At 36.8% G+C, this 16,172-nt stretch overlaps 1 protein-coding gene across 1 annotated transcript; it reads right to left on the bottom strand.

Annotated features, from left to right (window-relative positions):
• Positions 1–104: 104 nt before the first annotated feature.
• LOC133523276 (beta-1,3-glucan-binding protein 1-like) lies at positions 105–13,477 on the bottom strand. Its single transcript, XM_061858766.1, has 10 exons — positions 13,140–13,477; positions 8,866–9,090; positions 7,949–8,148; positions 7,606–7,739; positions 6,986–7,152; positions 4,924–5,068; positions 4,710–4,789; positions 4,007–4,143; positions 2,859–2,945; positions 105–1,912 (listed from the first exon to the last, which is right to left on the bottom strand). The coding sequence occupies exons 1-10, from the start codon at positions 13,246–13,248 to the stop codon at positions 1,811–1,813; spliced, it is 1,386 nt and encodes a 461-aa protein (XP_061714750.1). The 5' UTR covers positions 13,249–13,477; the 3' UTR covers positions 105–1,810.
• Positions 13,478–16,172: the final 2,695 nt, after the last annotated feature.

The raw sequence follows: 16,172 nt of genomic DNA, 5'->3' as shown, positions 1-16,172 counted from the left end.
ATGTGTATGTTAGTTGACATAATTGTAAGTATGAGAAAAAGACTTCATTATGAAATACTCTCTTTTTGTAGCATAAGAAAGTGTTCTGAAAATAAAAATACAAATAAGAAACAAATGCATTTTATTTATGTACAGTCAGCATCAAAAGTAGCGGATCAAATAACGTTTCATAAGTATCTACCATCATTCTATATGTTAACGGCACCAATCATGGAACATTTAAGAGAAAATTTGGAGTATTTTCGATATTTTACCGACATCTGTAAAATTTCTACCGCTTTGTGCTTTAAAAGTTGAATGTCCTATTCGTTATTTATGTATTATATGTATTTAATTAAAGCTACTGAAATTCGTTTCAATATTATTAACCAATTAAAACTATGTTTTTTTGCTCCAGTCATGGGATGTATAGCGCCATTAATTTTCAATTTCACAAATATCAATGAAAAATTAAACTTACGCAGCTCTTTGGCTCTTATTTATGATAAAATGTTGCCAGAGATTAAAAACTGATGGTAAATACTTGTTTTACAGGATTTGTCATACCATGAACCATCCCATTACTGGTGCCTGTTCCATTATAGGGGTATTTACTATAACAGCTTAACAAAAAGTAATGTATTTAATAAATAACAATTGAGACTGTAAAAGGTATACTTTTGAACGCGAATTTTGGAAATGTATCTATATTTGGAAAAGTTATCATCGTATATATCGTCTTCAAGTACTTGCAACACAAGTATAACTGAGCTTATCGTGGGACTAGCTCGATCTGTGTAAAATTGTCCTATAATATTTATGTTTTTTTTTATTATTTAACTATATTTACCCGACTACGACGAATATTTCTAGTTCTTTCATTATTTACACGTCTTAAGAAGTCTTCTAGCGACATCTACCGAAAGAGTAGGTACATACTAGATTTTCTTAACGGTAACACATTTCAAATTGGTCATCAAAATACTTACATAATAACATCACTCTATACGAGTAGAACCTATTCTACCCCATCAAAATCACCCATCCACACCCACACACTAGCGTCTCCCGAGCGTCGGCGTCTAGCCAACTCTATGGCTGCTGCTCGACGCAACGCAACTGCGCAGCGACGCCATTTCCTATAGCGCTGACTAGACGCCGACGCTCAAAAGACGCTAGTGTGGGGTCTCTCTAATATTGTAAGTGACGACAACGGTAAGTAACTATGCATAACGGCTGTTATGCATAGTCGGGTAGTTCAGGAGACATTTTTTGTAAAGCTGCCTTAAGTACTGCCAAAGAAGGCAAAATTTCATTTTCACTTCTCAGACTCGTAAAATTGACATTTAAGTCGCGCGGTATAAAATTGCGTATTATGCTCTAGAGCATAAAGTAAAATCATCTATTACGACCAAATCTGCCATACAACTGCCCCCTCCCGCACGCCCCCGACTGCCGTGCTCCCGACCGGCGTGCCTCGCGCCCCCGACCGGCCCGAGTACGATTTTCTTTAGACTTAAACAAATACGGCAATATAACCTAAAATATTGTTTTTTTTTTGTTCTCACAATCAAAGTAAAAAGTAGAGAATACAACTTGGACATATATATATCCTCGACCTGCAAGATAATAAAAGTTGCTTTATGCCCTAGTTGTATAATCTTAAATCAGATCAAATGGTTTGAGGAAAATCGCCTCAATGCCTTAGATACCAAACGCCAACAACGTAAAGAGAGACCGAAGCCCTCTTACACGTATATGTATACATGCAACGCGTCTGGCCAACTACACACATTTTAGTTGTATAATCTACTATTTATTTTTCTTTCTTCTATAAAGCATAAACCCGCACGTAGTCCACTTGCAGTGCGCTGGTGTCATCGTACCACGTGGAGTACCACTGGTCTCGGCTGTTCCAGAAATTCAACATGGCCTGGAATATTACAAAACAATTTATCATTTTAAAGATGAATTTATTTTAGCCTTTTTGTTGTCTCTACGTAAGTATGTAACGGAGGAGAGCTTTTCAATTCCATATTTAATTGTAATTCGTCTGGTCATTTGCCTTCTACATATATAATATTATATTATATATTTATAATAATTTTTTGAATATTTTTTCTTTAAATCATAACCAACACTGTCTTTTTACAGTCCTTTATTTTATAAACGAATTACCAACACCGAAATAGCGTTTACTTTTCGAACAGTTTTGTTCCTATCGCGGGCCAAGCGGCGTATCCATATTACCATTTCGACTTGATATCCCGCGGTGTGGCATAGAAATCCCCGATCACTGATTAATATAACAAGAAAAATCACTACAACAAAATTTATTGCGCGATTTAAGAGCCGGTACAGATGAACTGCAACTTGTATGGGAACTGCTCGCCGGCGTTGCAGTTGGCTTATAGATCCCATACAAATTGCAATCGAGTTGCAGTCCGCTGTATAGGACCTAAGTACAAAGCTAACGCCATCTACCAATGATGTACGGAATATCGCACACTGACATTGTGATCAGGAGGCCTACCGCAAAAACCGAATTTCGCAAATTGCGGGGACCTTTCTCTTTTAATTTCACTAAGACGTAATTAGAGTGACAGAGAGAAATGCCCGCAATTGGCGAACTTCGATTTGCGCGGTTATAGCTCTGCTGCGGCGAGCGGCGACATGAAAATCCCACGTCTCCGTCCCGATGTGTCCTTAGAGTGTTGTGATAGGCAGTCAAGGTATTAAATATCGACACAGACAAAGTACCAAAAACATGTGTACACGACCTTATTGCCTGTACATTAAAGTAGAGTGTACATATTTTTGGCATTTTGTCCGTGTTGATATTTCATACCTTGACTAAGGACATTTCAAATGGTTCATACCTTGTTGGAAAGATTCTTCCAGGGTTTGTTGTCGCTGTCTGGGAACTCTCGTATTCCACCCACGTTCAGACCGAGGGATATGTAGAACTATAAACAAGACAGTATGTTTAAAATTTGGACTTTACAATAGGAAGATGATGAAACAAAGACTTGTCTTAATAGATTAAAAACAGATATCATACTAAATAAATAAATAAAAAATAAATAAATATTATAGGACATTATTACACAAATTGACTAAGTCCCACAGTAAGCTCAATAAGGCTTGTGTTGAGGGTACTTAGACAACGATATATATAATATATAAATATTTATAAATACTTAAATACATAGAAAACACCCATGACTCAGGAACAAATATCCATGCTCATCACACGAATACATGCCCTTACCAGGATTTGAACCCGGGACCATCAGCTTCGTAGGCAGAGTCACTACCCACTAGGCTAAACCGGTCGTCAAAAATACTAAAGAAAGCTGAGTCGGGATTTATTTAAGAGTTTTCAAGCTTTGCGGCAAATTATATATTGATATAGTTCTGTTAGGTATCGATGGGCGGATGTACTGGACACTGATCTGCGCGAGCTCCAGGTTGAAGACTGGCGAGAAACTGCACAGGACCGGGATCAATGGCGAGCAGTCGTGTTGGAGGCCAAGACACACTTTGAGTCGCTGCGCCAGAGGAGTAAGTAGGTAAATACAATTCTGTGGTTACAGGCAAGGCTCAGAAACCGGTTAAATTTTCAAACCGTTATCATGTACTTGGCGCAAAATCTTTTAATTTCGGTTTCACACGAAAAACCGTTATGTTTAAACCGGTTTTTATGAGAACAGTTAAAGTTTTTATAAGAACTTGTAAAATTAACCGGTTTAGAGCAATACAAACCGGTTTCTTCCTATGTCGGTGTCGGTTTACGTGGCACACCACCAGGCCGACCGGCCGTTTCGTCGTTCATCAATCGTCAGATAAACCGGTTTTTAGGTTACAATAAAGTTCTTAAAACGTACGCGTTCTTATAAAAGTTCGGAGGAAAAACGAAATAAACCGGTATTTTACAGACCGGTTCCGAGCCTTGGTTACAGGAGAGTCAGGTCCCTCCCCTACCCCCCGCCAAGTCCCCCGCTTTATTTTTCCGTACTTGACTTACCAGCTTATCGAAAGGGGCCATGACAGAACCTTTCAGCCAACTGGACGCGGCGGTGACATGGTTGTCCTTAGCGCTCTGATAGAAGTTGGGCTCGACTGTTCCGTACTCCTCTCCGTCCACGTAGAGAGATATGCCGGCTGCAATTAGCAAAACAAAGATTGCTCAAAGGTTAACTGGAAGAGATTTGTACAAATCGCCTTTATACAAATAATGTGTGTTCTTTCCTGTTTTATGTTTGTTTTTATACAATAAAGTGTTTTACTAATTTTACTACTACTACTATTACTACTACTACTACTAAAAACAATTGAGAGAAAAAAAAACTTCGAGGTAGAATACACGTCTGACTCATCATCTTCCTCGTGTTGTCCCGTCATTTTATACCACGGCTCATGGGAGCCTGGGGTCCCATGAATTGGCGTAGCCAGGAGTGTTTATGCAAGCGACTGCCACTGCCAACCCAGAGGGCAAACTAGGCCTTATTGGGGATTAGTCCGGTTTCCTCACAATGTTTTCCTTCAACGAAAAGCGACTGGTAAATATCAAATGATATTTCGTACATAAGTTCCGAAAAACTCATTGTTACGAGCCGGGGACTGACCTGCGACCTCCGGTTTGCAAGTCTCACGCTCTTACCGCTAAACCACCATTGCTACTAATTACTAATTTCACTAATTTTGTGCGAGTACGTATTTGTACTTACTTGGTTTCCATAATATTGTGTAGTTATGAAAAGCTGAATTCCAATTGTCAAACCCAATTTTTTCTTTCAAATGCATTGATCTGAAAAATAATTGAAGTATTTTAATTATAAATGAACTTTGTTAAGACGCCTAGCGACATCTACTGTAAACTAGACTATCTTAAGTATTCTTAACAACTTGATGTAAGGTTTCTAGAGTTGAATATATTCATACCTGTAAGGTTCCGTATCGCACATGATAGGTCCTCCATACAGCTGCTTAGAATACTGTTTGTTGCCCTTTAGATACGCTATGCGAAGAACACCGGAAGCATACTTCCATATGCCGTATTCACTGTCCCGGGGCTCCAACTGGATCTCTACAAATTAGAATATCTATTAACACAAAAAGAACCGACTTCATTATAATATTTGAGGAGTTCTCTCGAATAGCTAGATGACATGATCAGACGCAATGTTTCCTTAAGTTTTTTTCCAAATATCAGCTTCCCATGTCAAGCGATTAAACAAAATTTTTCACTGTGTCTAATTGGTAAAGAACACTTAATAGTTAGGGAGGTGGCGAGCAAAATTTCGATATCATCAGCACACATGGCAGACGTTATTAATAGCAATAATGATACCTTGAGAAACATAAAGGACCTCGTCTGCCACCACGGTGGCGCTGCGTTGTCAATTTACAGCGTTTCAAATATGTTAAAAAAAAAAGGTGGGCGATATTATTTGCACATGTCTGCCTCTGGGGCTGATGATCACAGTCATCCTGTAAACACAAAAAATCGAAGAGGCAGACATCCAGGGCTCTGACTTTTGAAGTTTTCAATTTTTTAAGTTATTTTTATTATTTAAAAAACTGTATATGAAATGCACACTTGGCAGATTTGAATTGTTCGATTAAAAACAATGAAAAGGACCACGGAAAAATAGTCTGCCAGCGTGATGCCGCTGCGTTGTCTATTGACAGCGCTTCAAAAATGTAAAAAAAAAAGATGTGCTATATTATGCGCACATGTCTGCCTCTTGGACTGATGTTTCAATTTATCATGAAAACGAAAAAAATCGATGAGACAGACGTTCAGACCCCTGATATTCCAAAGGCAGACCATTTGAATTTTTTTTTTTTTTTTTTTTTTTTTCAACTCGACACTCGCGCCAAGCTGCAAATACAAAATTTTGCATCTACTGAATATTATTGAAAATAATTAATAGAATCTATACGAACGATTTTCAAAATACCCGCTTCCCCTTGATTACGTCCATTTCAAACCGTTATAAAGTTAAATATCAGTGAGCAAAGTGTCTGCCAAATGTTTTTTTCGTATCCACGGAGTCGTAATGAATCGAATGGGGGCAATGAGAACCGTGTGCAAATGACTTAGTAGAGTTTTTTTTTCAAACACTTTTACAACTCCGTCCCATGATAATGCAGAGCCCTGAATGTCTGCCTCCTCGATTTTCTTCGTTTCCAAGATATTTGTGACCATGAACCCCAGAGGCAGACGTGTGCAAATAATTTGATACCCCTTTTTTTTTTAACAACTTTAATCGGCTGTAACGCGAAAACGCAGCGACGTAGGACCATTATTGACTGGACCAAATCGATTCGTACTGACGTAAACTGCAATCTACCTCGATGTGAAACGTGTGCAAATCATATACCGAAATGCTCGCCACCTCCCTAACTATAAAGCCTGGCCAGAATTACATTTGAAGATACCATTCCGTCTGCAGCTGTCGAGTTATCAGACACCGATACATTTGCTATAATGAATTTTGCTTTAGAAACAAGGATCAGAACATTAGTTAAAAATTTAGAAAATATTCTACTAGTAGGTCTTATGATAACTCACGCTAGACTGGCAAGGGGCCAGGCCGGGCGTCTGCCACTTAATTTTCTATGACGACTGATCGGTGATCACGTGGTGCTTTCCAAAAAACGAAGCGCCGGAGGCTCCGGCCCGGCCCCGGCCCGGTCTAGCGTGAATCATCCTTTAAAGGCTCATTTAAAATTCAATAAAATATGACTACAGTGGCATCATATAGTGACAGGTGTAAGGAAAAACAATCCCCTCACTCTACTTGTTTCCAGCCTACTGGTTGACAACCAAAACTCAAAAATTGCCAAAGAAAAAACCTTTTTTTGGAATGGTACGATTCAATATAGGTCTGGACTTATGGTAATAGTTAATAGTTAGTGTGTTTTGGTTGCCACCTGACGGTATGGAGGAGTCCAAAATTTAATATTGTACTTGGTACTACCCATTTCAAGGTCTTACCTGGATACAACCAGTCCCCCAGAGGCATTTTGGCGCTGACTTCAACCCTGCCGTACTTGAAGCTGAACTTATTCTTAGTCGTGATCTTGGCTGTGATGATAGGCGGCAGGATTTGAGGTCCAGAGGCCATTTGCTCACATAGCGACGTTCCAAGTAAGCCGGTACATCTGAAATTAAACAATTGATTATTAAAGTTGTTCTTCTCAAACTTTGTTTAATTTTTCGAGGACTGCTAGTCCGATTTGGGAAATTCTTTTTTGTCTAAAATTGGAATTTCGGACCCTATTATCATCATCAGGTCATGAAACTTTGAGTCTCCAAGTTGGAGATATCAAGGGAATTCTGTAAACATTATATACACACCTACTATAATGTGGATATACTTATTTATAGAAACACGTGCATAATTTACTAAAAAAAAAATATTCTAATATTCAAATAGAACTTCTGACAACCAACATTTAATTACTTTTTTTTAATCCATATTATTAAGTCCGGCTTTTATTATTTTCAGTAAGGACATGACGGTGGTCTCTTTTTTATAACGGTATTTCTCAAGATCTCCCGTTACAATCAGTTCTTACCAGCATACCCCATTAATAGTTTTACCTCCAACTTACCTAGTCGACAAATCCAATGACTGCCTCACAAAGTCGTCTCCATATTTGGACTCCAGAAGGATAGGTTTGATGATCAGCCGTCCATCTTGAACGCGGAGGTTGCGGTCGCTCAAGTACACGTTGAACGGAAAATCCTGGGGATAGCAGAAAACAAATGAATAAGCAAATCATGGGATACAAGAATAAGTTGTGATTCTTAAGGGATTTTAACCGTTTATTTTACTTCGCTACATTTTAAAACTATAGCAGCTAGGACCGTACATTTCAAAGGTCAAATTAGCTGTAATAAGTAAGTGAGGCTGGTATGACATACATATAATAACAACATAACTTATGTACTCACGGGCTCTTGAGGGAACTTAATTTCCGGCGTCCAAATATTTCCCTTCGCGATCCCAGAGTTAAAGTTATCTTCAAACAGCAGCTGCCCCTTGCACACATAGCCAGGCATCGAGACTTCCGTGGTAGATATGGCGCAGGGGAAGCCGGATGGTATATATTCTGGCTCGTTGTTGACGGGGTTACCCGCTTCGTCTACGTATTCTGGGTGAAATAAAAATTTTGCTTTTTTACTTAGGTACTCATGGGTACGGCAAAGCCAAAATAAGGGGTGTAATTTTAGACATCATCTATCGTGTGGTGTGTTTTATCTTATAGAGCCTCCTAGAATATAATTATTATCATTTGACGACCGGTTTGGCCTAGTGGGTAGTGACCCTGCCTACGAAGCTGATGATCCCGGGTTCAAATCCTGGTAAGGGCATTTATTCGTGTGATGAGCATGGATATTTGTTCCTGAGTCATGGGTGTTTTTTATGATTTAAGTATTTATACATATTTATATATTATATATATCGTTGTCTAAGTACCCTCAATACAAGCCTTATTGAGCTTACTGTGGGACTTAGTCAATTTGTGTAATAATGTCCTATAATATTTATTTATTTATTATTATTCATTATCATCTGAACCTTAAAGACAACTACCCCAACACACTACCTGCTTATTATAAATCCGAATTTATTTGTCCGATGTTTAATATGCCAAATTTTTATTGGTTTTCAAGCGTTTTTCTAAAACGTCTTTTCCGTAGGGCCGCAACTCTAAACTAAACCTAACTTGAACTTAATTCTTCTAGGCATTCATTCCTTTACGATGTCACTTAAAAGTGTCGTAATATCGTGAAGTCACAAAAGAGATGGTCCATGGCAAATACCGTTTAATACTTGTATAACACTTATACCTTTTCATTGCTCTTACCTGTGACAGTCCACTCCCCATTATCCTGCCTATAGCCCAGTCCATTCTTGATCACATACGTCCAGAAATATATTTTATCTCCGATCTTCAGCTGCGCCTCTCGGTCCCTGAACGTCCATCTTCCGTTGACGGCTTTGGTGATGTCTCTGGACCATTGTCCTCCTTCAAGGCCGTTCATTTCCTGGTTGAGATTACCGTGGAAGGCGAAGAGGGAGAAGCCATCATCTAGAGAATAAATAATTGTATATTTTTATCTACTGTTTATCTTTACCTAGTGATAGAGATGGAAGATGATATCGTCATCATGCTAGCCACACTGTACATGTTCAAAGTCAAACATAAAGACAATCTACCTTGGTGACTGTAGGTCCTACACGGCTACCATGAGTTGGCAATATCGCACCAATAGATCAGTGCGAGCGAGATGGACTGCGATCGAGTTAACGCAGGCGCTAATGTAAACGTCAAGTGTCAACTCGTGGTATGGCTAATTAGACTCCCTCGCATATAATATAATCTGGGAAGCCATTTTCTTTAGTAAGAAAAGGCAGCAAATTTGAAAAATGTAGGCGAGAAGTGTTGGTTACCCATAGAAAATTTATGAATTTCGCTCCTTTTTCTATTAACAAATTACTATTACTAAATACCAAGCTTAATACATAAAAAAATCATTAATGCCTGGCTAGATACCGGACTTGACGCATTCTCCTCTTAACAATTAATGAAGAAACAAAATTAAGTATTGTTAAATTGCAAAATAATTAAATTCAGATAAACAATGAACTATTATGATATACTTGATAATACAAATCACGATTTGTTGGTAAGTATACCAAATAGTCGTGAATTAAATAATTGTGTTGAAGTAATACGAGTAGAAAAAAATATAAGTACAGTGAGCTCGACTGAGCACTTTTGACGTCATATACCACACCTATTGACCATCACTGAGGACTACCGCAAGAAACTGTTCAAACAATTACTAATTAATTTTTCCTGTTTTAAATTGTTTATAAAAAAATACCCATGCGTCATATCATGTATACAAATGTAGATTATACAGTCTTTATTTTATATTGTAGAAAGTTCAAAATCAAACGCATCTAATTATCTTATTAAATGATTGGCAGTTAATGATCTTGTATTGTCGAGATTATTTTCAAGAATTTGTAGATGTCAAAGATGAAGGTCAGAGATCCTGTACGGGTACCACCAGTTTGACACTGACATATTCGCTAGCGTGTGCGTATTAACTTACTTTCTATGCATCTTGCTCGTACTCGCATATTAGTGCGAGCGAGATGTTTGACACTCCTAAGGAAGTCGTGGTAAAGCTACAGATACTATGCTATTTTACGTACTAACATATTCTTTCTATCCCGGCTTTCGTAACCTGTGGTACGGTCACGTCTGAAAATAAAGATACGGACGGCAAAGTGCCAATAATATGTGTACATCTTAATATATAGATTAGATTAGATTAGATTAGATAGGACTAATATTTTTAGGACTTTGTTCGTATCGATATTTTCAGACGTGAGTGTACTTCGTTAACACAGGCTAGAAACTTAATGGTATAATCCAATGATTTATGAGTACATCTAGATAGATGTACTAAATAAATAGAGTAGATAAATTAAGTAATGCATCTACTATAATTATAGATTAAGTAATTATTTACTATACTATAACTTAACGATAATTATATATTAAGAAATATTTACGCAATATGTAACAGTTTATTTAACTACTACTCTGGTTAGATTATAGGATTTATAGGGATCATTATTAGGGAATGCAAACCGGTTTTAACCGAAACCGAAAAAACCGGTTAAAACCGGTTTTTTGACGGAAACCCAAAACCGGGTTTTTAGAATTTGAAAAAACCGGTTTCGGTTTTTTTCGGTTTTTTTATTTATTTAATAAGTTGCATGTTTTATTCATTATAAGGGTGTAAATCGGTCCTAAACCGGTTGAATCGACATCAAATCAAATAATGTGGTGTTGTGTTAGTTTGATCAACAAACCAAAAAAATAATTTAATATAATTGGTTTGTTCCTATTCCTAGTTACAAATAACATTAAGTCATTTGACAATTCCCATACAATACAATAAAATAGACAGATATTCTGTCTTTAATTTCGTGATAAAATCGTGTATATACGAGGGCTGCTATTTATATATCCGGAAACCGGGATTACAATCTTCTTAAATAGTATATTTGACCTCCATGGTAAAATTTGAACTTGTTTAAGTACTGGCCGGTATATTTTTTCTTTCTTATTAACGCTAGTGTTTTGTTTTTGACGGGTTTTAAATGTCATCAAACTCACTCGTGAAAATATTCGTGCTATGATTTATTATGATTTTCGGCATGGTTTAACGCAACAACAGTGCATAGATCAACTAACTTCAACTTTTGGTGATGAAGCTCCATCTAAAACTACTGTTAAATGTCATCAAACTCACTCGTGAAAATATTCGTGCTATGATTTATTATGATTTTCGGCATGGTTTAACGCAACAACAGTGCATAGATCAACTAACTTCAACTTTTGGTGATGAAGCTCCATCTAAAACTACTGTGTATCACTGGTTTAGTGAGTTCAATCGTGGACGTAGTATGCTTACGGACGAAGTTAAAGCAGGTCGCCCGAAATCGGTCGTTGTACCACAAAATATTGAGGCTGTGCGAAAACTTATAATGGACGACCGACATGTTACGAACCGCGAGATAGAGTCGACTCTGGGTATTTCTATGACTAGCATTAATAGCATATTACATGATCATTTAGCTGTAAAAAAAATTTGTTCGCGTTGGATACCGCACAACTTAACTAAGGAGCAAAAAGATACTCGCGTTGAATAGTGCAATAAAATGTTAAAAAAATATAACCGTGGTGACTCAAAGGCCGTTTATAGCATCTATACAGGTGACGAATCCTGGATCTGCATGTGATCCCGAAACGAAGCACCAATCAACGGTATGGGTGTTTCAAAATGAGTCGAACCCTACGAAAGTTACTCGTGCAAAAAGTACATTGAAACAAATGGTGGCCTGCTTCTTCGGTATTAATGGCCATGTAGCTACAGTGCCACTAGAAAACCGTAAAACGGTTAATTCAGATTGGTACACGACCATTTGCTTACCGGAAGTATTTGAACAAATTCGTAAAACTAACCAGCGACGAAGAATCATTCCTCATCATGACATTGCCAGCTGTCATACGTCACGCGAAACAACTCTATTTTTGGAAGGTCAAAATGTGGAATTAACGGGTCATCCGCTGTACATCCCTGACTTAGCACCCAATGATTTTTATTTATTTCCCAATATAAAAAATAAATTACGCGGTCAACGATTTTCGACCGCTGAAGATGCTGTCGACGCATTCAAACAACACGTTATGGAGGTACCTCAGGCGGAGTGTCAGAAGTGCTTCAAAAATTGGTTTACACGAATGCAAAAGTGCATAGATCATCAAGGGGAATACTTTGAAAAACAATAAAACCATTTTCAGCCGTGTACGTTTGTTTTTTTGTTTCCGGATATATAAGTAGCAACCCTCGTACACTATACTAGCATTCGTTTTTACACGTGAAGCAATCTTTTCTTTATTCCATGGCGATGAATTTAAGAATTGTTGATTCTAAAAACCGAAACCGGTTTTAACCGGTTTCGGTTTTTTTTGTGGTAAAACCGAAGAAAAAACCGGTTTTGAAAAACCTCCGGTTTTTGCATTCCCTAATCATTATCCGGAATAAAAAAGTGATTACGATACTCATTTTCCATTTCCATGGGACCAATATGAAAGCACTTTCATATTCATTATCATCTGAAAATAATCTGGTTGTTTTAATATGTGTCGTTCGGCGGGTTTTAGTCTAAGTCTGAGCTCTCAGAGTTATCTGTGGAATAGATAATATTTTTGTAGTGATTTTGTCGTTTGTTTCACCCATCGTTATATCATCTAATTTGTTCTACTCATTGTCTACTTCTCTACTCTCTCTCTTCTGTATTATATAATTTGCTTGTAAGGTAAGGTGGGATAAGACGGACATAGTTTATTTTGCTCGTGGCAAGTCAAATAGTATGAGGATTCCATACAAGTGTTTGTCTCGCCCCGGTGATAGATTTACCCCACCTTACCTTAATCATTATAAAGAAGAATGCCTCTAGCAATATCAACTGAAGAAGATCGCAGGAAAACGGTGATCCTTGGTTTGAGTACTTTATTGTTATTTTAACCAAAATTGGTAAGAAAGAACTTACCAGGGACAGACACCCTCAATCCTTTAGGATAAATCGCTTCCAATTTAGCCGGAGGCACTTCATAACACACCACCACACTCACACATACGCAGAAATACAATAAAAACATTGTATGTTTATTTAAATTTCTATTACAATCAAGTATTATGTTTTATTCCCCGAGAATGTCACTAGTAGGTCATATTTATAAGAATAAAATAAATGTTCTATAGGATACAGCAATTTAACACTCGAAATTGATCATAAATGAACCTTATACAGTTACAAATAAGGTTTACGTATTGCCAGTTAACTATGGTACTATAAATGATGACCATACGCATCTACAGCTAATGACAAACTGACCACAAGCTAGACATCATTCTTTGTAAACTATTCCTCATCAGCAAAGAAATTTATGCCTTATACTGTAAAGTTTAAAGTCTTATTTCGTATGGCTGGTTCTGTGTTTGTATTATTACCGGATCTTCCCAAATGAGTGGCTATGTTAATAAAGATGGTTCACTTATGGCAAAAAACGAGTTTTCTGATGATTTAATTGATTACGTCAAATACGTAAGCATCATTAATATTTGAGCCAAAGTATGGCTCAACTGCGAACAATATAGAGACAACAAAAGTCCGCATTCAAGCTTTTCGACAACTTTTAGTTTTATATAAATTTTGTACAAAATTGGTACTAAGGTTGCTTATGTACCAATTATTTCATAGTAAGTTTTCCGTATCATTTTAGTATCTTTGGGACATGAAAACAGAAGGCCTACCGCGAACCACGTTCGACGTGTTGCCTCCCTGTCACACTTATGTACATATTTACAAGTGCGACAGAGAGGCAACACGTCGAACGTGGTACGCGGTAGGCCCTCAGACTTTAGTTAGAGTTAGGTAATATACTTTTCACGTCAGCAGCTCGAACAAGGGTAATTTGCTGCTTAAAAACAGTGAGCAAAATCGCATTTTGCTCACCGAGTGAGACAAAATAACATTCAAGTGACCTTTAGATTCGAATGTCATTTCAACGTGCGGGGCCGAATACAAGTTCGAAATACTTGGATTCTATTGTCTTTATCCCTTTCACGTCATTAGCAAAAAGAAAGAGACAAAAAAATGCATACGTAATTCAACGGTATATTGACGGTTTATAATAGACCCCCGAAATAAGTCAGACCGCATCGTTCCAAATCACCCTACGACTCCTACGAGTCTTCATTCGTAATAATTAATAAATGAAATAAAAGTTTAAAATTTAATAAAAACACCATATTTTACGTATTTTATTATACAATCAAAACAATGAACTTATACAAATTTACGCAATTGTTACGCAGTAAATAATTCTACTTAACTACTTTTAACGATCTCTACTATAGTTGACAAATAGTAGTATCCGCAATTCGGACCGGATCTTACAAAGTTTTTTTTTTACAAAAAAAAAGTTGTCGATTGAACTGTCAATTGATGTTCGTTAATTCATTATTTTCGTATTATTTTATTGAAATTTCTTTCGTTTTGTTTTATTGCGGTAATTAAAGTTAATTGTTAGAATACCTTCAGAAAACATGAGTGAAATAGTGATCCGTCCGTCTGGATAAAAAAAATTCAGGTTGTATTTTTTGATGGCTGACTGACGTGAAAAATTTTGTGTACTACACGAGATCAAAGTTATTTACATCTCGTGTGCTTTTGAGTCCCTTACTACGCTCAAGATTCTAAATTAGATTCACTCGCTACGCTCGTGAATCTATTATAGAATCTTTCGCTTGCACGGGACTCAAAACAAGCACTCGAAGAAATATCAAACTTTGCTCTCTTGTTGTACAAATAACTATTGATTGATCGATAAGGATAGACATCCAAATTAATATTTAATGCATTTTCTTGATAATAGTTTTTCTGGGAACGGAGCTGTCTCAAAGAGAACAAGTTTTTATTTATTAGTCTTAGTAACCAATTCTATAGGTTTGAGATCCGCGGAATACCTAATTGACCATTTGGGCCATTCTCCAGATTTGTGCCGGCGTCTAAACTCCATCAAATCATACTAAATATGTATATGAAAAGTTTGACGGAGTTGAGTTAAGACAGACCGCAGTCATATAATTTGAGAATGACCGATTAATAGTTGGGGTTTTTTGTCGATGTCATACCTACTGTTTATAATGTTTTTTTTTCACTATTATTCCACGTAATCGTACACGTAACATACATCTCGTTTTAATATTTCATTCGATTATATGTGGCTTTCCATCTCAGAATAGTCCTTATAAGCTTAAATGCTTCAAGTGCAATAAGGACGTTTCCATCTGAAATTCTGTTTTTTTTTTTTATTTATTAAAGTTCTAAACATTAAATTAATCGCAGAGTTTCTTATTTCTTAACTGCTAAGCCAAAGATGGCTTGTTTACAGCCAGAGTTCGGACTAATGCACTAAGAATTTAGTTATGTTATAATATTGTACACATGTTACATTAATATTATTCTAATGTTATCCTTTATAAAATATGTTCATGGTTATTAGATGATAACAAGTATTTTTTTTATATCTTTAGTTGATTCAGGATTGGTTAGGTATAAATCTTGTAAATGTTTCGGAAGGCTGTTTAGTGTTTTTGGAAGCAAGTAATAGTTGGTTCTCATACCGTACACATTTTTTACTGTTGGTAATATAAATCGATGTGAGTTAGGTTAACCTCTTAGCCTATTGTTACGATGGTATTCCTTTAGATCGGATACATCCTTGCAATCTTCTTTAAGCATTGTTAACTTGACTAAGTTTTGTACGGGAAGCACATTACAAAATTGAAAAAGGTGGGGATAGCCATCACTATTATTTATTTGTATGTTTTTGGGCACAATGGTTTTCAACAGTGTTTTCTGTAGATTGTATATTTTAGCAATATTAGTTTTGTATGACCTTCCGTAGCTATTCAGCCCATATCGTATTACCGATTCAGCCAGAGAGAGGTATAACATTCGTAGGGTGTTGTATGGTATCTTATGTCTTAAAATTGTTAGCCTTCCTATGACAGATCT

Source organism: Cydia pomonella, chromosome 12, assembly GCF_033807575.1.
Source record: "Cydia pomonella isolate Wapato2018A chromosome 12, ilCydPomo1, whole genome shotgun sequence".
NCBI lineage: Eukaryota > Metazoa > Arthropoda > Insecta > Lepidoptera > Tortricidae > Cydia > Cydia pomonella.
This window is presented reverse-complemented; position numbering and strand designations above follow the sequence as displayed.